The 21,640-nt window shown below is 41.1% G+C and overlaps 1 protein-coding gene across 6 annotated transcripts in view; it reads right to left on the bottom strand.

Annotated features, from left to right (window-relative positions):
- Nucleotides 1–19,544, bottom strand: part of LOC107203290 (OX-2 membrane glycoprotein-like) — a 32,413-nt gene extending 12,869 nt beyond the window's left edge. Inside the window, exons 1-7 of one of the 6 annotated variants that reach the window (XR_004499489.1) lie at nucleotides 19,273–19,544; nucleotides 17,997–18,078; nucleotides 16,882–17,217; nucleotides 15,970–16,236; nucleotides 14,082–14,198; nucleotides 13,771–13,863; nucleotides 4,350–6,968 (exon numbers count right to left, since the gene is read on the bottom strand). Coding sequence is in view for 3 of the 6 variants with exons in the window: in XM_033518021.1 (XP_033373912.1) it covers nucleotides 14,086–14,198; nucleotides 15,970–16,236; nucleotides 16,882–17,217; nucleotides 17,997–18,054 (774 nt within the window). In the remaining 3 variants the exon portion in view is untranslated. Of the gene's footprint in view, nucleotides 1–4,349; nucleotides 6,969–13,770; nucleotides 13,864–14,081; nucleotides 14,199–15,969; nucleotides 16,237–16,881; nucleotides 17,218–17,996; nucleotides 18,079–19,272 lie in introns of those variants that run through there. The other 5 variants (XR_004499490.1, XR_004499485.1, XM_033518014.1 and 2 more) reach the window with 5 other exon arrangements.
- Between the last annotated feature and the right edge of the window lie 2,096 nt (nucleotides 19,545–21,640).

The raw sequence follows: 21,640 nt of genomic DNA, 5'->3' as shown, positions 1-21,640 counted from the left end.
GGCAGTGAGAGAGGGGAACTGTTCACTACAGAACAACCCTGGCCAACAGGACTCTTATCCTATTGACAATAACATTGTGACAAACTCCCTGAAAATTCTAAAATTAAAATATCAATCCCAGGAAGCACTATGTACCTAAGTGCAAAAACATTGCTGAATAATTCATCTGAGATCTTACCATCAATTCAGGTCAAACAAAACACATATACCTTGGTTTGACTCAACTCCAATCCTGTTCTTCCACACAGACAACAGCACAAGTAGCTACTTGACTCCAGGCACATAATTTGGAGGCAGAGCAGGACACACAGCTCTCTCTCATCTCAGCAGTGCAACCACTCTATGCTGGGATACTGAGAGCTGTCAGGGAAACAAGCCAGCTTTCTCTCATCCCAAGTTTTCTAACCTCTCATTCCCGGCATTATGCCTTCCATGCTGTCCAAGAAAATATTCTCTTGTGCTTCCATCAAAGCCTAATAAGGTTTCCTAGTGCTGCTCTCATCATCACAGAGTTCTCACTCCCAGGTTAATTAGTCCAGAAAAGAAACAAGACTTACTAAGTGAATTTCAAAATTATCACATAATCACACAGTATTCTGAGTTGTGGAAAGGCACCCCACAAGGGTCATCAAATCCAATTCTCAAATGAGCTGCCCATATGGGTATCAAACTCTTAACCTTGGCTTTATTAGCACCATGCTCTGACCAACTGAGCTGTCTTATCCTGGGCTGTGAAATGATAAAGGATGCCAGAGAATGCCAAAATTTATCATCCTTACATAGGGTCAGTTAGCTGAAATAAGCAGCTGCTTAATAGGAATCCAACTTAAAGCATATAACAGTGGTGAGAGTACACTTTCCTTTTATTCCACGTTGAGACACTGACCATGTTACTCAGGCCCCCAGCTGCACGTTTTATTTTTGTGTACATTTTGACGGGACAAGCATGCAGCCCAGCAAGGGAGGAGAACACATCAGTGGGCTCCACATGAGCTCCAGGCAGTGTGTGGCCAGGATCTGGGCTCTGTGGAGCTCCTGCAGACAGACAGGAGCAGGGACATTTTCCTTAGGTCTGTCTACTGATGTCCATGTTGTCGTTCCTTGAGGGGCTGCCTCCTGGTTTGGAAGCAAGGACAAACTTTCACAGGAGCTATTTTCACTTTGTGGTTACTGTGACTCAGGAAGATGAAAACACCTTTCAGTGATGGAGTGGCTGTTGTGAACACTTGAGTACCAGAGAGGGAAAGAAGGAAATCAGTTGGAAAGTGTGTCCACATAAGCAAAAAAATAGCTTCAGGCCAAGTCCTTTGCAAAGAACAAAGGTGATCAGGACATGTCCAGGACCAAGAGGAACAATAAATCAGGGAAGCCTGAACAGTGAAGGGCAAAATCAGGAGGAAAGAAGTTGAAATCAGGACCACTTTAGGAATGGATAAAATAAAATATAAATCGTTCTCTCACTGTGTGTTTCTTGATCAAATTACATTAACAAACTCTTGCCAGAACAGACAATCTGCCTGATACATACTTTATCAGCAAGAACCAACCTGCTTAACCTCTGTTTCAAGTGAGAAGTAGGAAGCTTTCTTTTGTCAACCACTACACTCAGCTACATTGTTTTCCAAAAATAATTTATTAGACTGAAATAAGTAATTAGTAATACTAATCCTTTGTCTCCTTTTCCTCTAGGAAACCCCGATTAGTAAGGCTGGGGCTACAATCCTATTCTTTATTTCCCAGTTCTGTCTGTCCAGGTGGCCACACTTCCTTCTTGCAGGCAGAGTGACTCAAAGCACCAAATTCACTTTATTACCATCTCCCAGGATGCTCACTAAATATGGTCTTCAAAAACCAATTTAATTGCTTTCAACTTGAAACTGAAAGACTTTTAAGCCTTTCTGGATGAAGAAATACTGGTCATCAAGATGCAAGTTCTTGTTATGTGCTGATTCTGCCCCTAACTTTAATAAATTTTAAGGAAAAAAAATCCAGGCAACCCCCCACCATACATCCTCTTAGCTTCTATTTTAGCTTCCTTCCCTGACATCTTGTTGTGCAGCAGCCTTTGAGAGCAGCTGCCACTATGATTTCAAAGCAAACAACATTTTAGTTAGCAGAGCAGTATCTGGGAAACACAGAAGTGAAACAGGCAGGCACATGGCAATGATATGATTTGTAAAAGTCACCCAGAAGCATCCCAAACCTACTTCTCAGACTTGGAGACTGGAAACAAAGTGCAGAGGCAAAATTAATGGGTTGGTGGAGAGTGAAAAAAGGAAAAAGGAAAAAACACAAGCATGCATTCACTGCTTCAGAGCAGCTGGAGCAGCTGTCTGACCTTGGGCTGGGTGGTAGGTGAGGCAAGGCAAAAAAGGATAAGTCACAGTGTGATCAAAAGTGATAATTTTATTTATTTATTTTTTCAAATTCCATCTTTCACAGGAACCCTGTATTCCTCTGAAATAGGCCCTGCATACTGGTGGTTTGAAGACCTTCTCTGCATACCACTGATCCATGTGTAGAAGTTATCTCTCACAGACACTTTACCTTCCTGTCCCTTATGTCAGCACAATTCAAGACAATTCAGAGAAATTACATCCTTGAGCACGTCAGGGATAAAAGCACACAAAGACAGGAGACAGCTGCCACAATTAAACAATGCACTGTGACTTGAAAACTAAAGCAAACATTTTTACAGGTTCCTAGGATGAGGCTGCCAGACAAAAAAATCAACCTTTTATGGATTTTGCAGCAGCCTTGTGGTTTCCCTGAGGAAACATGCTGTTCTGCAAATGTTTTGGGAAGAATTTTTTGAACATTTTGTGAAGGGTGGCCAATCTACTCTTTCTAAGGCCATTTAACACTGCCACCATACCTCAGCCCCAGCCTGAACCACCTCAGCCTGCACTGTTTGGTTCCTGCCCTGCTCTGTCAGCACAACCCACCTTGCAACTTGTCCTGGGGTGACTTTATGATACTGGTATCCCCAATCACTTTGTTTATGTTACATATTAAGTTCTGCACCTTTAAGACTGGCTCTGAGAGCGAAGGGGGAAAGGAAAAGCGTGTTGTTTGTGTTGAGAAAGAGCTTTCACTGCCCTACATCCTGTTCCTGGACCGTTCTGTCTGCAGCACAGACAGACAGCGGGTCAGAGCTCTCCTTTACTGTTAGTTAGTTTTTAGCTAGCTGAGGCAGACAAGTTCCCTGGACTGGTTTTTTTTCTTTTTTCTTGTATCTCTTTTCTTGGCCTAATCTCAGACACAGAGGAAGCTCCCAGCAGCTTCTCCCAGAAAAACCACTTCTGTGGGTGTTTCCCAATTCTTTCCTTAAATGCCAAACCACCCCACAACTGGTGGCTTAAGCAGCACTTGAGCCAGCTGTGCCAGCAGCTCCTAGGCCAGGCAAGCAGCTCTTCTGCTCTTGTGCATGGCAAACATTGCTTTTTCTCCAGGGAAAACCAGAGTTTGTTCTGTGCTCAGGGCAGCATTATTTCTGGCTCACTGCTTTCCCTGATCTAAGAGTGTCAGATTCTTAGAATCATAGAAGAGTTTGGGTTGGAAGGGAGCTTTGAAGGCCATCTAGTTCAATCCCCCTGCAATGAGCAGGGGCATCTTGAGCTAGACCAGGTTGCTCAGGTCCCTTCCAGCCTGACCTTGGAAGTTTCCAGGGATGGGGCATCCACCATCTCTTGGCAACCTGCTCCAGTGTTTTACCACTCTCATTGTAAAATGCTTCTTCCTTATATATAATCTAAATTGACCCTCTCTGAGTTTAAAGCTGTCATTCCTGGTTCTATAGCAACAAATTCCCAGCAGAAGAAACTAGAATCTCTCATCACTCAGGGTGAGTGAGATATTGCAGCTATAAAGACTTTCACTTCTGGCCAGCATCCAGGAAGAAGCATCACCAGCAACCATTTGTATCCTTGAGAAAATAAAAAGTTTATGTTGCAATCTCTGGAAAACCTCTGGAAATCACTGCCAATATTTTACCAACAGATATAGCTCAGACAAGCAATAAAGGGTTGCCTTTCAGATCTAGGACACAATCCCATGACATTCGGCTCCTCAAGGGATACAGTAGCATTGACATATCCTTTTAATTATATTCAAGTTTCTCATTACCATATCTTTTAAGAAGAAAAGTGCAAGTTGATGTCATGAGAAACAAAAATTATTGTGGTTTCACAATTAATCTCAAAAGGCCACATGTATTAAAGAGTACACTGGGTCACTACTGCTTTTCCCCAAAGGAATTATTCATACACTTAGAGCGCATGTGTAATACTTCTCTCATTGATTTATAAAAGCTCAAAAGCACTGTGCTACAAATGAAAAAAAATGATGTGGCCTTATGTTCAAATTTGCTTTATTTGGCTTCTTTTCATCCAGGAAATACAGAAAACAAGACAGACAATATATCAGTAGAGCATGTAATTTTAGATAAAAAATAATTAAGCAACAAGCATGACACAGACAATAACAGCAAAAATACAGAATACACTGTTTTGATTGACTGAAGTTATTTTCAAATCTGAACTCAACTGCAGCTGCTCTGGTCAAAAATACTCCTGTAAATTTATCTCAAAAGTTTTGGTCAAAACCTTATTTTAAAAGGATAAAATACCCCAAAACACCTTAAAAGCCCCATGAACTCCCATTTTCTGTTCAGAAAGGAAGTAAAGTATAAAAAAAAACCTATTAAAAAGCCCAAATTGCAATGACACATTTCTGGTATCTCAAACAAGTAGGGGGAAAAGAAAAAAAAAAAACAAAACCAGTTGGTGTTTTGGTTGAAACAGATTTGTTTTTGTAATTAGAAAAAGTGAAATGTACAAATAAATAATTCATATTGCACCTACAATAGCAGAGCAAACAGCAGCCCTCACATACTCAAGAACACAAGCAGACAGACACATGAAGCTTTTTTACCAGGCTCTGGAGAGGCCACTGCTCAAGAACCAGCAAAATACTTGCTCTGAGTACTGTCCTGAATTTTACATCTCTGTTGTTGATTTTTCAGCTTGACAGTTTGGACCCTTAATAAGCATATGACATAAAAGGCACAATGCAAAACGCTACACACTCTGGTAAGATGGACTGTTTCAGATGCACAAACAAATGCTCATCAAAGTCAAAAGAAAAGAGCATACTGTTAGTGATCCTGATATAACGACAAACATCCAGACAGAAGGAAAACTGAGAAACAGCCTGAACAGTAGCACTCGTTAGCTGAACAAAAAGTCACCAGAGGACCCCCTGGTGTCCTCCCATCTGTCTATCCTGTCAGTAAAATGGGCCACTAGGAAGGAACACCCAGAGGTAGGCTTGCTTTTAGCAGTCTTTGCCTTGCGGGGCAGGCGCAGAGCCCTGCGGAGGTGCTCAGAGGCTGTCATGGTTTAAACCCAGCCAGGAACTAATAACCACACAGCTGCTTGCACAGTCCCCAGGAAGAAAGGGAAGAGTTGGAAAGGTAGCCTCATACTAACTTGTGACAAGATAATAACTCTGTCCTAACTAAAACAAGCACAGAAGCAGAGGGCACCTGGAGCCTTCAACCCCTCACAAAGAAGAGGAGCTGCAGGGCAATGCCCAGGAGTGCATGGTCCTCCTGAGCACCCTGCTGCTGCCCAGCAAGAGGGGGTCAAACACCTGGAACTTTAAGCCTGGAAGTGGCTGGATCAGCAGGCTTGGGCTGGCAGTGATGAGCAACTTGGGATGTCAGGAGAGGAACTCCAGTCCAGCCTGGGACAGGAGTAGAATTATGTCCAGCTCCTAAGAATAGTGCAATAGTGTCTTTATCTGCTACCAAAGGCATGACAAGTCAGTAAGCTCAGCCTCTGTAAGCCTGCCAGCTGATACCACTGCAGCCACAGTAGGGACACAGGACAGCGAGCTCAGCGTGTGACATCCCACCCAATGCGCTCCAGCCATGGAATAATGACTTTTGGCCAGCTAAGCCATTTATCTGTGTTTAAAAAAACACAATAAAAATGGATGAAGACAGGGAAGACTATTCTGAACAGTGCATAAGATGAGCACAAAAACTATTGATGAAATCCATGCTTTTTGGCAGCTCAGCAAGGAGTGGGATAGGGTATTAACAGAAAGATGGAGAAGACAATGCTTTCCACCACTGGCCTTTGTTACCATCTCCTCCTCATTTACATATTTAACCCCACCACACACATCCCTAAAAACCACAGATAACACAGAAGAAGGCACTCTGGGATTAGGAAAAAATCAAGTAAAGTAAATTACTTATATATTATACAAATTACTTACAATTCTTCTTTCCATACTCTGGCTGCTACTGCCTTTATTCAGTCACCTGTTGGAGTCTTATTGCTCTTCCCCAATAATTTTGACAAATCTTGTGTAGTTTGAGTCCTTGATTTTGAGTCCAGCAGGTCTTTCCAGACAGAAAAAGGAGTTGGAACAGCTGGATAAGAGAAGAAAAATCAGATGACAGGAAGAGGGTGGTGAACTCTTGAGTTGCTGCAAGTGAAATTGCAGACAGGTGTTGGCAAAAATGAAATCCCTCTCTAATTCAAGAGAGCAAGAGCAATTAAGCACTGGAAGAGAATCTCCCAGAGAGTGTGCAGAGCTTCTATCCACGGACATTTTCAAAACTCAGCTGGAAGAAGACAAACACATTTTGCCCAGAAGCAGTACCAAGAGTGGCATGGGCAAAGAAGGTTTTGCCTGACAAAAATCTCCTTCTCTGTGGAGCAGTAGACCATGTGGTCCCTCCAGTCCTGCATTTTAAGATTAAGGACCTAGACTAGATAACAAATATTGTGTTAGTTTTTTCAGTGATCAGCTCAGTTTCCAGATAGGGCAGTGTACATGATGTCTTCTCCTCTTTTTGCTGCTTCTTTCCAGCGAGTCAAGTCAGTATGTGTAATGCTGACTTCAGGCTGCTGACTTCTAATGAGCGGTTAGATGGACAGAAATCATCAAGGATCCTAGAAAACACAAAAACAGCCCCAGGAAAGGATGAGATGTGGCCCTTGTGTTGCTGTCTCAGGCTTTGCTTAGCAGTGTAGCTGCTGCTGGACAGGAGGAAGTGAAATGCACAGTGGGGAAACTGGGGAGCAACAGTGACAAGCCCACCCTGTGCTGAACAATTTCCCTGCTTTTTTAATTCTGGAAATCACACACTGAGGAATTCAGAATATGACATAAAGAATATACAAAACCCTGAAATGATTTGTAAACTGTGAAAAGTAAACTACTTTCTTCACTGGTAATAACACACCAATAATTAATTAATACACATATACTGCATATATAAGTAAATTTCAAAATATCTTTGTTTGAGATTCAGTTTACAACACTACCTTTACATGGCTTTGAAGACAATAATAAAATATATGGCATCTTTACTTTTCATGTAGAGGAATATGAAAGAGGTTCCTTATCTAATAACCTTGCATTCTGACAAAGTATTTTGTAAAGTATTTTGTAATTGGGAATATAAATAATTCTTAGCAAGGAAGTGAATGAGGAATTGAAACAGTGAGGCAACTGTTCACATATTACAGGAATGCTATTTGTTCTCCCTTTCAGCTGCCAGACATTTTATTTTCTGGTTATATATAAAGCCCTATTGTTGGAATGAAAAGGAAAAGGAAGGACCAGAAAATTACTTCATGATGAAATATGAGCACAAATATGATGCACAGGACAGAAATTTTACTAGTCACATATACTGAAAGCCTTCTTGTTGGCAAAGAAAGGGCTTTGTGCTTTAGTAGCATAGACTTCAATGCCTTCCCTTTAGATGTGCAGGACAAACTCCAAGATGTTTCCTATAGCACTACCTTCATCCTGTCAGTAGCAAACCAGGATTTATTTCATCCTTCCAGGCAAAAAACCCAGCCATATCCTAGGGGATCAGGAACCACCGATATGTCCTTCCCCTCCCTCCTCTTCCACTCCCTTTTCCTGGTGGTACTAAATGGAAAGCAAGATAAGAAACATGTTTTTTTAAGCAAAACATATCAGGGAAAATAAACAAAACACCAGCTGTCCCTGTTTTTCACAATGAAAACAGGTAGCACTTAAGTGTGGAAAGCTTGCAAAGTGTGCCCATCCTCCCTCTATTTATGATACAGACCAGAGGGTACTGCCAGGCACATTTCAGTGAGCAGAAAATTAGGTGGAATTACTAGGGAACAGGAGCTGTCTGCAAACAGTGTGATTAAACCCAGAAAACATCTTCACTTGAGTTACAAAACATTTATATCTGAAGGAAACCTGATGGGCAGCCTGACACCAGAATTACCCCTTCACTGACATTTTTGTCATGAGGTTGTTGTTTATTTTTTTAATTCTGCCCCTCAGTACCTCTGTTTAGGTCTGTTTCTCTATACTTCTTTTTACATTGTGACATTTTTAGGTTTTGGGATTTTTGTTTGGTTAGTTGGCTTGGGTTTGGGGTTTTTTTGGTTTAGTATTAAGAAGGGTAAAGGAAAGAGGCTGTTGAATATTCACTGCATATTTTTTGCTATTTTGCAGGAATTCAAAATAGGAGCAATATAATCTCCTACTCCCATTAAAGCCACACTTGAGAGGAAACCAAGGCTACTCTAAAATGAGCCTTGCCAGCTGGGACATGACTGCCAGAAACCCATTTGTCTCTGTAAGCAGAGGAAGTGTGTAATATCCATCTGCCTCAAAAAAGAGGTTATGTCCCAAGTTTATAATCTGAAAGTCTGGTATTTAGTGGTCTTCTCTGCAAATATTATTGTAAAAATTCTCCTAAAACCAAGCTGTTATTATATTTTTCTCAACTACTGAGTCTGTTGCTAGTAAGAAAACCAGATGTCAAAGCAAATCCAAGTCATAAGACAGAATAAGAATTGTTGTAATTTTTAAGCTAGAGCTTAGAAACAGAGCCTTTCCCCAAATATAGACAGAGAGTACTGCTATAATGGCTCTTCCAGAATGACTATCTTTACTATGAACAAAGCAATGAAAAGTGTAACCAAGAACTTGTTCTTATAAAGATTCCCAAAACCTGGAATTCCTGCACAGTACTTATTTCCCAGCCTTCCAGGACATATTTGGCCACCAAAATTTGGGTTTCTGATACCCACATACTATAGCTGATCAGCCAAGCTGCTGTTTTAAACTTACCAGACCTGATTCTATGCTATTTGTAGCAACTATCAAATTCAAAAGGTAACAATCAGGGAATCTTAAACTCCTATTCAGGGTATTAAGTGATCTCCAGCTTGTGTCAAAGAGGTATTTTGAACCTGTTTTGGAGTACTTGTGTAACATATTGAGCACACTGAGGTTCAGCATTTCTCTGGAATACAGATAGCTGGTGTGTTGAGACAAACAGAATTGTAGAAAGAGTGAGGTTGGAAAAGACATCTAAGATCATCAAGTCCAACCTTTGACTGAACTCCACCTTGACAGGTAAACCATAGCACTAAGAGGCAAAGGCAATGCTGCTTGCATGTGAGTTCCATAAAGTCTCCACTTGAAGGAGAACCCGAATGTTTTGATTTCCAAACAGGAAAAACACATTTCTGTGCTGGTGCTTTCTGCAGAATGGAATTTTTGCTCTGGCCTAGTCTTTTCTTCTGTGACTCTTCAAGTTTTCTTCTTCCAGGTTAACCTATTCTATTCAGCTTTCTTATCTATTCAGCATAATATCTACTTAATTACAAGCCCCATTTTTTTCCCCTTGTTATAGTATTTTTATACATTAGCATACTATTTGAATATTTCTGAAGATTTACATATGGCAAAACCCACATAAGCTACCCAAGAGAGATCAACATACCAATTATTAAAAACAAAACCAAACCCAAAAGAAACAATTCTGTCCTTTATATGCCTTTGTGAAGGAGTCCTTCCTCACAGGTTACCACAAGCCCCCAGAAGAAATGTATGCGTGGAATTTCATCCCCCTGCAAACTGATACATCCTGAGAATTAACTGTAAAGCTTTTTAATTGGCCAGGCTGAAATATGAGTATCCTGCAAACCATGAAATAAGCAGGTGATGCTATGGAAAGCATTCAAGTGAGGACACATAAATGACAGGTAAGTCACAGGAATTTATCCAGGCTAATAGCCTTTATTTGGCTTCTACCCAGGCACTTGGCTTCTTAGCTGGACTGCTTTAATTCAGTGTGCTCTACAGTTAGGCTCTATTAGCTGAGTATGGAATGAAAGGATTTAACTTTTTATCAGATGAGCAGCACCAAGAAACTTCAGGCATGGGAGAATTTATGCCTGGTGATTTTTTGCAGCCTGCTCATTGCAGGCACAGCTGGGGTTGCCTCCCTACTTGGTAGAGGATGAGATGTGAGTTTTCCAAAGTTTGTGTGTCAGCACTTGCCCCAAAGTTTGCTTAGTTTGATTCCAAACAAGTCACTTTCCCATAAATGCTGTGAAGACACTTCACCTGGGATATTTTCAGGGAGAACCAAAATGTATGTATGCTCTGTAACTGGTATACGAGGCAAAAATGCCTGAGGGCTGGGACATCAACTTTCGGCCCCAGATACCTGATTCCCAAGTATCTACCATGAAAAGGAAGGGAACAACAAAAATAAAAGTGTCACCCTGAGAATTAAACTTTCTGATCTTCTTTTCATAGTTTCTAGATGCTTTCCCAGGCAAAGTAACTATAAACATAGATGTTTATACATTCCATTAAAGAATTGATTTTTGATGGACATTTCTCACGACCAGTGTGGTTGGGAAGGTGGTAACCTGACTATCGAATCCCTGGTCGTTGTTGAGAATCTATAAATACTGGAACCATGGAAAAAATCGTTCTCTTTTTCCTATCACACATTGAGCTGTGGCTGTGTGAATCATTTCATGTCCAACAGTGACAGAAAAGCAAAGCAAAACCTAAGTATACTCTTAGAAGCAAAAACACTCTGAAGAAACTTTGTCAGAGAAGGCTCCCCAGCCACCCAGATGAAAAACTACTGTTTCACTCTAAAAACTGAGCATCTTGACAAGCCTGGAAAGGCTGTGCTTGTTATCTAGTGCAGAGTGAAAAGGAGTAGTAAAGCCCCAGACAGATCCTGATATTCTCTAGCCAGTGCTTTTAGCTCTCTATTGTGCTTTACCATAGCACATCCAAAAGTCTGTGGGTAGGCACTGCTCCTCTTTCCACCCAGTCTGAGGACAAGTGAGGATAAAACCAGAAAAGGGCTCTCTGCAAGGTATTACTGCCTTTTGGGTGAACCAGCTATGACCAATGCTTTAGACAGCATAAACCTATTTTACAGATGATCAAGGAAAAAAACAAGTCGCTACAAAGCCACACTAGGATCCAAAGCTAAGAAATTTAGGGGATTTCCTCATCATAGAACTTGTGGAATGGTAACATACTGTAAATTTAGTGTTAAAAATTACTGTAGCTCCACAGATATTTTTAGTATTCTAAGGATGGCCAGGAAGGTGACACATACATGGAACTATATACAAGATGAACTGTAAGATCCCTTAGCCACCTGCAGAAAAGAGCATCCTGGGAGGAAAAAATAAAAACAAACAAAAAAAATACATCAGATGGTGACAGTGTGATCAAACTGCACCACCACTGAAGTTTTACAGCAAATCATTAATGATGACTCCAGGGAAACAGATGTAAATTTGGAAGACAAACACACCTCCTTAAGATGGTCACTGTAGGAAGGAATATGATCAGCTGGTAAAAATTACTCTGCCTTTACTCAAAACCAATCCAGGTCAGTGCATTACATTTTTGAAACTGAAGACCAAAGAGCAGCTGAAAAAATACAGACTGTGGCTGATAAAAACTACACTACATTAACAGAATGGAGACTTAACGCCTTACAGCCTCGCTGCAGAAATCACATCCTGGCACCAGAGTTAATCAAGACCCATGAAAAATAGGAAGGAACACAAACAATGGGTGTCATTCAAATCCTGCTTTTCTTGATAAACTTTGGTTCAACAAACACCCACTACTAGACACTGCTCAACTAATTTACTCCCTCTGCCCCACTGAGCAGGGATTTACGTTAAGTCTTGACCTGGTGACATGTTGGCATAAATGTGGGGCCAGGAATCTTGACGTCTTCCCAGGCAGCAGGACAAGAGACCCCACTTCTCTTGGAGACACAGAGGGATTTCAAGCTTTGAGCCTTTAGCTAAGGAAAAAGAGGCCCAGTGCTTTCAGTTGAAACTAATGCTTTTCTGTGTCTTACGCTTTCCTTACAAGGCAGGGGAGTGGGATCTGTTCAGTTTCCCAAATAACACGTAGGCTCTGTTGCTGTGCGTCACAGAGGTGTCTCCGCAGAAGAAAATCATGTCTCACATGACCCATGGCACAAGGATACAGAAAAATGTCATGTCATGGCACAAGGATACAGAAAAAGCCTGGGGGGTTCTAAGCCCAATTCCTAGCATGTGGTGTAGGGTGTAAGAAACCTGCTGTCCCTGCCTGCTGGGGATGGCCCTGTTACAAACTATCGCTGAACCCACAAAAGGGCATTGTCCAAGGAATCACTCATATCCAAGGCCAGAATCACGCTAGGACACGTTAATATCCTCTGCCTGCTCTAAACATGAACAACCTGTTCTTGTCAAGCAGTGTCTCACTAAGTGACACTGGTCCTGCTTTGGGCCCCAGTGCAGACACAGCATCCCAGCGTGGTTCTCATCTGCCGTGCAAGGAAAGGCCTTCAAAACACTGCAAGGCAGCACCTGTGCTCTTTGTCACTCTCTTTTCCTGGTCAGGCTCAGATCTGCTCTAGGGGGTGATCCCAAAGCTCTATCAGATCACCTCCACCTCAAGGTCTCTCCTTCAAGGTAATGCTTAGTACAAGCTCTGTTGTGTTTGGAATGGCTGTTGTAGAGCAAAGATACATCTTTTGTGAGCATTTCATCTTTTTCTTCTGATGCTTTAAAAGGCATTATTTAAGAACAGACTCCTTGCATTTTAACTTCCAGGTTGGTCTGAAAATTCAATAAGAAATTTTATCTTCTGAATTGTTCATAGGATCAATGAAAGTCTCACATACATTTTACAATTAAGGTATTGTTTGTGGGGTGTAAGGACTGTTTGCTTCTCTTTCTTCCCGGTGAAGACTTTTGTGTCTCTGGCAGTAGCAAATTCATTAGGTCAAACCCTCTTCACAGACACTGCTGTAGATCTAAGTTCGCAATAGACAAGTGTAATACTCCCTGAAACGTTTCTTTAGTTTATATTGCATTATTGTCCTGAAGCAGGTATCAAAATAGCCAGGTGAATATGTGCTGGTGTTTCTAAATATATTAGTGGAATTTAAAGGCAGACATGGAGTTTGGATTTAGTTAAACAACAGTGAAACTGCCAATGACCATCAAATTTCTGTGATTTCTGAAGCTTATGGTGTTCCCCCTGTCCTGTCCCATCCTGCAACCCACCCCCCTGGTCTTTTTCTGTTCTTTGTTAATACCAATTAAGACCAGATCATTTACTTGATCCATGACCAGGTTATTACACACTCAGAGACATTACACTAACTGCAACTTCTCCTTAATTCATCATTAGGAAGCACACTCATATGCCAAATTTGAGCACACTTTTTCATCATATTATCCAGTTTGGCTTAAAAAAATACAAAGATGGTGCTGTGACCAGTGGAGAAATGCTTCCCCTGAGGGGACATTGCTCTGCATGAGTGGGTTTCTCTCCAATGTTTACTTCATCTGACAAAAATTATCTGAGCATGCTACACTTTGTGGGCTTCCAAGAAGATGTGAAAGATAAGTGAATTACCTCAGCTGAGACTGCTACTTCAAAGCAAACCAAGAGCAGCATGTTCTGCTCTGCTTGGATTCTTCCCTCACAGTTTTCAGCCTTGGATTGTCCCTTGTCAGAGGAGAAAACAGCTCTTAAACTTACATGCAACTGAGGCAAACTCTAAAAACCGTAAACATATTACTATTATTATTTAATATTATTGAGTTGTCCAATATGACACTCTTATACCCCTAGTGTTATCCTAACAAAGTCTCATTCTTCTTTCAGATGATCAGACCTTCTTATGGGCTCTAGGAAAATCACATTTCCACTCATTTGTGACTCACCACTTCAATTCCTCCTGCACAGGATCTTCCTCCAGAACAGTGTAATCAGAATCAGAACTGTGATGACTACTAGAAGCACCGCAATAATCACCAGCCAAAGCAATGATGATCCCTTTTCTGTGAAAACAAAACAATAAAATACCCATAGCAAATTAATCTAGTTTATTGAGAAAAGAAGCAAAATGAGCCATGAGCATGTCTGATTAATGAGAGTGGTTCCTCTGATATGGCTAAAGATATTGCTAAGATAAGTGAAAGCAGCAATTGCTCAAAAGAGAGAATAAACCTGTATATCTTCAAACCCAAACTACTTGCCCACATGTGAAAATGTGAAGACAAGATGTGCTCATGGCAAAGAACACTGCCATTCCCATAGCTGATAGAGTGGTTGGCATATATACACAAGCAGAACTTCACACAAGTCTTAATAACACTTTCAGAACAGTTCTTTTGTTTGCTTGGAATTTTATTATTTTTACTTTTAAACACTTACTACTGGTGAAAAGGCAACATTAATTTTAAGCAAAGAAGACAGGCTATGTTTTGCTGCCTGCAAATAGCTCTATGCAAAAGCTGAATATAAATGTCCCTCCCTGGTTAGGCATTAGCCACTTCATTTGACTGCTATCAATCAAAATGTTATACAAAGCTCATTTCACTGACATTAGCTGGAAAATTGATTGTCTTGAAATCTATTTGACTCAAGCTAAAACTGCTATGTCTTTTAATAAAGGCACATTGAACTAGTTATTTGATCTTCTTGTCCTCTAAAATATAAGACTGCCAAAACAACAAGTTGTTAGCTGATTTTTTATCCACTTAGCAAGAAAAAACAACAGTCTTAGTTTTCTGCTTTCTGAGATATAGATTTTGTTTTTAAATGAGTGAAACAAAATATTTGAGACAGGACAAAAACGTAATATGCTTTTTCAGAATTGTAATTGAGAATGAAGAACTTAATTGCTTTTGGATATTTCAAGAGCAGATATTAAAAATCAGATACTGCTCTTTACTACTATTCCAATAACAATCACTTCTTGAGCATGTAATTTCAGAATTAACCCACAGCTACAAGCAGCTTTTTCTGTCTTGCTAATTTACAGGTGTCTTCAATTTAAGGCTCAGGATACAGAGACGTGTGGAGCTTAAATTGCCCAAGTCAGTGTTCCTGTATGAACTAAGAATGGTAGTTCAGCTTTTAATGTTTCTGTTCCTGATCTGCAGAAACAGCGTGAACATCTTATAAGCAGAACAGAATGTTGGAAGAAGAAATAAATTAACACTACAAGACACTGATAAATTACATTAATGTATCTAAAAGTTCTGTATAAACCAAATGTTTGAATCTTCAACTGACCCTGAAAGTACTATTCCTCTGTGACGAATAGTGCAGTGGACATGTGCCTTAGCAAAAAATCAGAGAAACTAAATCATAATATACTGATTAAATAAAACAAAACAGAGTAAGTTGAACTGAAACATCTGATTCAGAGACTGTCTGTTTTGAATTTCAAAATTTCTGAGTTCATGAAGCAACCCATAGAGTTTCTACTCATAGATATCAAATGACATATCTATGTTTATTTTTAGGCTGTTAGAAGTAATAAGGAAGGTCTACATGGGAACCTTAGTTCAACTTGTTGCCTTAGAGGCATGGTGCCTCTAAACCCCTTATCTCTCTAGGTGATTAATCTGCCTTTTTTCCTCTCTTGGATATGACTCCAATATGTTTTTTATTACCTGAAAGAAAACAATGAACGCAAGCAGGATTTCCTGACATACACACTTCTCATTCCCTCCTCTTCCCAGAAGGTTCCTATCCAAATATGCTACTGCACAACATGGAGGCCAAGAGAATGCTAACAAATTGCTTGTGCTGCTCACCTACCTTCTCCTATTTTCACAGGCAATTCAAATGTTTCATCTGTGTTGTTTACTCTGCAGGTCAAATCCTGTGCCTTGATGCTCTGAATGTTGTAGATTTCCAGTTTACTCGTGATGGACACAATCCCATTTTTGTGCTTGACTATCTTCTGTGTAGGAGTAGAATTGAACATGTTGTTCCAGGTGATTGTGGGCTCTGGGAAGCCATCAGCATTACAGATGGCTATCAAATGACCTTCAGAAATGTTGTGATGGACAGATGCATTAAGACCTTCAAACACACAGATGACAAAAGTCATCACCACAGTGAGCACCTGGTCATAAGCAGTAGTAGCACTCTAACCATTATGAATCAGAGCAAAGCTTACTCCATTCACACTGAGCCCAATGGCAAGGAATGCAAGAAGAGTTCCTTGGGTCAGGTCCCCTCCATGACTCAATACCCCCATACTGAAGTTATATACCCCAAAGATTTCACTCAATCTGAAATCCAAGCATGGATTATTTTAAAATAATCTGTTAAGTAAAATAATTTCTTGGTCCTATCTGCTAATTCCCTATCAATGGTAGGGTTTGGCAGAGCAGCTCACAGCACTGCCAAACGCTTGCACCAAAAGGGAACTGCAATGGGCCATGCTGGTTTGCCCAAGCTCCAGCTGATCAATGACTTACAAATATTCCACTCCTTGATTTTCAGCTGCTGCTTCAAGGAGTAACAAACAAAAGCCAAAACAACCACAGTAGGCTTGAATATGACCCCCAGAGTTTTGCTCACAGCAGTAGTGCTCTGTTTCTAAATCATGTTCCACCAAGGGATGCTGCTATCACTGCAGTTCTTGAATCAGCTCAAGGAAATACTGTGGGTGAGGAAACTCCTCTTATTTCACTAGAGACATATCCCTGCAGAGAATCTCACCAAAAACACTCAGGCAGGTGGTCGCTGAGAAGGGGCCCAAAGGGAAAGCATTGAAGACACACTTGTAACATCCGGAATCATCCATTCTAGTGACCCAAAAAGTTATGCTTGTCTTGTTGAGTTCCAAACTTGTGAAATTCATTCTGTCTTCATAGGGCTTGTGAATCTTCAATCCGTTACTTGTACTGTATGTAGCTATATTGTCATGTGTATTGTCACGGAAATCTTCTGAGTCCTTTTGCCATGTCACTTGCACAACATCCATGGGTTTTGTCAGGGCACAGCTCAGAGTCGCACTGTCACCCATCCTCACTTTTTTGTGTTCCTGTGGGAGCACTGCAATGACAGTAAACAGTTAATGAGATGGGCAAACATCACCTATTCAGAAGCCAAATGTTGATTCTAATGCCTGGAATACCCACAGACACAATCAGTTACATACTGCTTCTCTCGTTTTTCCCTACAAAAAAGTCCATCTCCAGCATACTTCTAGAAATGAATGAAGTTGATTTACATTGGCTGAGGCTATAGCTTTTTTCTAAACTTCTTAAAGGATAAAAAGACTTACCTATTTCTGTAGTCATATCATATATACTAATTATATAATTAATACAGTTAATTAGTATATTAAGTTTTACTAAATCAGCTTATGACTTCCTATTCTCAGCAAATACTCAATTTTTGTTTCCTATGAGCTAGAGGAAGATTGAATGCGTAAGAGAAGGACACACCAAGCCATTATCAGAGAAGTAAACAGCAAAATGCCTTTAAAAGGCTTTCTGAACTGTAGTTTCAGAGTTCACGGTGCATTTGAGATGGAGGGAAGGAAGTTCTTTAGGGATGCCCCAATCTTGGAAGCTGTCAACTCAGGTTAACAATGGTGTCCAGTGTCACTCTAGATATGGGATGCTTCTTGTCCCTCCCATGTCTAAATGCTGCTCTGGGAGGTTTTGTGTCACAACTAACAGCTCCAAGTCTCTGTCTCAGTTATGTAAGTCAAACAGCACCAGCTATCTGTATTTCACCTATTTTTGTCTCTTACTCTGTTAAAGCCTCACAAAGCTGAAACAAGTTTCCCAAAGAATTTCAAGCAGATTTCAGGAAATTCAACTTACCATTTGCTTCTCCAAGCCCAGAGTATGTCAAACACAATACCAGAATTTGAAAAGTCATTTTGGAAGAGAAAACCTGCTTCACCTAAAGAAAGACAAGGAGACATGATAGATCATCTTGTGGTGATATTGTACATTCAGGGTGCAAAAATTACCTGTAGATTTCTCATGTGAAAAAGAATGTAGTTCTGTGGTCACTCAGCAAGACTTGACAAGTCTTATTGCCCTGTTTCCTACAACTGAATTGTACACCTGCCTGGAACTGAAGTTGGTGTTATATTCAAGCGGAAACCTTATTTTGCCAAAAATACCTCTGTAACACACTGAACCCACTGCTGAGTTTGTTTGCCAATGCCTGCAAAACTAGCTGAGGCAGCTGGGGACCATCTTATGTCAAGAATGGAAGCAAAATCCAACCTTTTAAAGATTTTGATAACATGCAAAAAATAAAAGAGACAATCAACTGAAAAGCATTATAGAGGTTAAAAAAAGGAGGGCTGTTAAATAAATAAATAAATAAATAATAATAAGAAAAAAATATTTAAAAACAAATTGCCAGCAAACTTGCATACACGCTGCATACACCCACAACCAGTAGCCTGCCTTTAAATTTTAAACACCCTGTGCTGAAACAACTCCTGACACAACTCTCGAGCTACCAAGAACAAACAGAGACCAAGCTGTTATGACTAGAATCAGGAAACAAGAACCCATTAGCAACAAGCCCAGCTGAAAAAAGTTTGTGTAGTCAGGTACTTGAGCATGGCTATAAGAAATTCAGATAAATATTTCTAGAAGCATGCAGAAATCAAGGGCCAGCATAGCAAACAAACTGTCGAGTCCCAGAATTGTTTATAAAGTCGTGGAAGATGTACCACACCTGCAGTGAAGCAGAGTTTTCAATAACAATTCTTTGCTTCACTGCTTTAGTACCCTTTAAAACCCCTGATGCACCTCAACACACACCCGGGGTAGCTACAAGAATTCACACAATGAGGAACAAAGCTATACCGTGTAGCTATAACACAGTAGCTATACGGGCACAGAAAAAAAAAAGTCCCTTTAAGTCACAACCCCAAACACGGGTGCTGCAGAGGGTGGGGAAACAAAAACCAAAACTAACAGAAGAGGAACGAAAAAAGAAAAAAAAGGAAAAAAAAAAAGACGTTAAAGATTGGAGCAAATAAAGCTCAAATCCTTTATTGGATTGTCCCTCCCTGGACAAATCGCTCCCCCGCCACTTTCTGGGGATCTCCTTTAATTTCAAAGAAACTCTCACCCTCCTGGAGTCACTCAGCAGCCGACCGAGCCCGGCACCCGGAGGACGCTCCCGGCTGGGTGGGACAGGGGAAGGGGATGCGAGCAGCGGGCGGCGGCTCCAGCTCTCCGTCCCCGGCGGGTCCCGCTCCGGGCAGCGCTGTCAGGCACCCACGGGCAGCTCCCGAAACCCTCCTCACACCCGGGAATGTGTCCGGGAAGGCGGTGAGAGGGGATGGCTGCTCCAAATACATGGAAGAGGGGAGCAAGACGGAATGAGAGCTTGGAGAGCTTCCGACGTCCCACAGGCGGAGCTGGGGATTGATAGCGCTTTACGCAGCCAATGTTAGCCTTTTCCTCAAGAGTATTCATAAGAGCCCAGTAACAAATTATTTTGGGCTCTATCTCTTATGTAATTGGGATAGCTCTTTTGCTTTCACTGCTACCTTTCTGTTGGGTGGGGAGGAGAAGGGGCAGTGGGAGTGAAACCAGGCAAAAAGATGTTTTTAGAATCTCAAAAAACTCCATTTTTCTGTTGTTCAATTAGGGTCTCCACTGATAAAACTACAGCAGGGATAATTTATTAGACCTTGTTGCAGGCTTGGCAGAAACAACCCATTTCCCAGTCTGATGAATTAGAAACAGCATTCTTAATGATCAATACAGGACATTCGGTGCCTGCTCTTTCTTCAAATGCTTTCATTCACATGCAGCTGTTCATACACTGTTCATACCAGCTGCAATATTTCTCTGCCCAGGCTCTAGAAGGTCTCCTGTTTTAAGCTATGATTACTCACAGGAGAAAGCAAACACAATAATTTCAACTCCCTGCCAAAATTAATTTACAAAGATGCCCAGTCTTAAATGACACAGATGTGTGGGAATATTTGGAGCAATGCTACTGTCAGGAAAATTAATCCACAAACACCAGAGGTTTATGTCCAAAAAGGAGACAGAGGAGTCCTTTTACTTTATTACAATGAATGGAGAGGCCATGGGGCATTCCCCTGGGGTCTCTCAAATTTTTGGAGGACTCAGCCTCCTTTTTATCCTAATTTCCCGGCTGCATGTCCCTCTTTCTTTCCCCTCTGGCTGAGGTACTTGAGAGGTACAGACTTCCCGGAATGCCTGATACCTAAGATTCCCCTCTAATCTATAGTCCTCCCTCTTAATTTTTAATTCTTCTTGAATTTATGGTGTTTCCCCATTGTCTCTTTATCTTTCAATATTCAATTTCATTTCTCAGCTAACATACACCTTGTTTGTAAAGGCAAATATCTTTTTTCCATTCATCCATCAGTGGAATCCATCTCATTGTTTCTTTTATTTCTCAGTGCTAGTTTTATTTACCAGCAGACCCACAGCTTTTTTGTAAAGACAAATCCACCATTTCTCTTACTACTAAACTGTCTTAAGCAAGCAGGTGATGTTTGCAGCTTTCCCAGCTCATCCCAGGCTCACCATATGTTAACCTTACCACTCCTGTTGCTCTCAATACCTGGGTACACAAAGGAGTGCCTTTTGACCTGGGGAAATACAAAGTTCCCCAAACCAGATGTCCAGCTGGTGTCCGGAGATCAGGGCAATGTCTACCAGATGCGTGGAGCTGTACTTGGAGACCTTCCCCATCACTGTGTTTGATTTAGTGCAGCCTTTTCCCCCTGCCAACTCACTATCCAAACTAACTATCCAAAGCCTCTTGGCTTTTCAACAAAATTCCAGCCTCTCTACTTTTCTTTCTATCTCCTAGGATCAATCACTGCATCTTAAATCCCTTAAATTTCCCTCTGACAGCCTTCCACTTTCTGTTCTTCCTAAAACGGACCAGCAACTAGCCCACCTGTTGTTTGAGACTGATGTACCTACATGCTTAACACTCTTTTTTGTTTTAATGAGAAAAATGTGTTAGCAAGTTTCCTGTGCTCACCTGTCTTCACTATAGCTGAGGGGATTTTAGAGAGAAGTCCAGAGAACTGGCCACTGCACAGATTAAATTTATCCCTAAGTACCCTGTGGCATTAAAGCAAGAAAAGGAGGGAAATCCCAGTGAAATCTTCCTGCTCTTATTTTATAAAAGTAAAGGGGACTTTTGGGGTTGTCTTGCTAGGGAAGGCAGAAGCCTCCCTTGGAATAAAAAATAAAGACCCACTCCCTCCAAATTATTATAATTTTGAAATCAAGGGGCTCCCAGGCAGAGATCTGGGGACAGGAATAACAGTTCTTTACCAGTGTGTATAACAAGGCACACAAACAACAATATCTACAGCATTAACAACAGAACAGAAGCAGGGACCCCGTGACAGCCTTCTCGGCCGAGACGGGAAGGGATGGAGGAGAGGCTTTGCTTCACAAACCCCTCGGGCAGTCAGTCCCGGTGCTCCTGCAGGGCT

This window comes from Parus major, chromosome 1 (genome assembly GCF_001522545.3).
Source record: "Parus major isolate Abel chromosome 1, Parus_major1.1, whole genome shotgun sequence".
In the NCBI taxonomy this organism is placed as follows: Eukaryota; Metazoa; Chordata; class Aves; order Passeriformes; family Paridae; genus Parus; species Parus major.
Note: the sequence above shows the minus strand (reverse complement) of the source record. Positions and strands in the feature narration are given on the sequence as shown.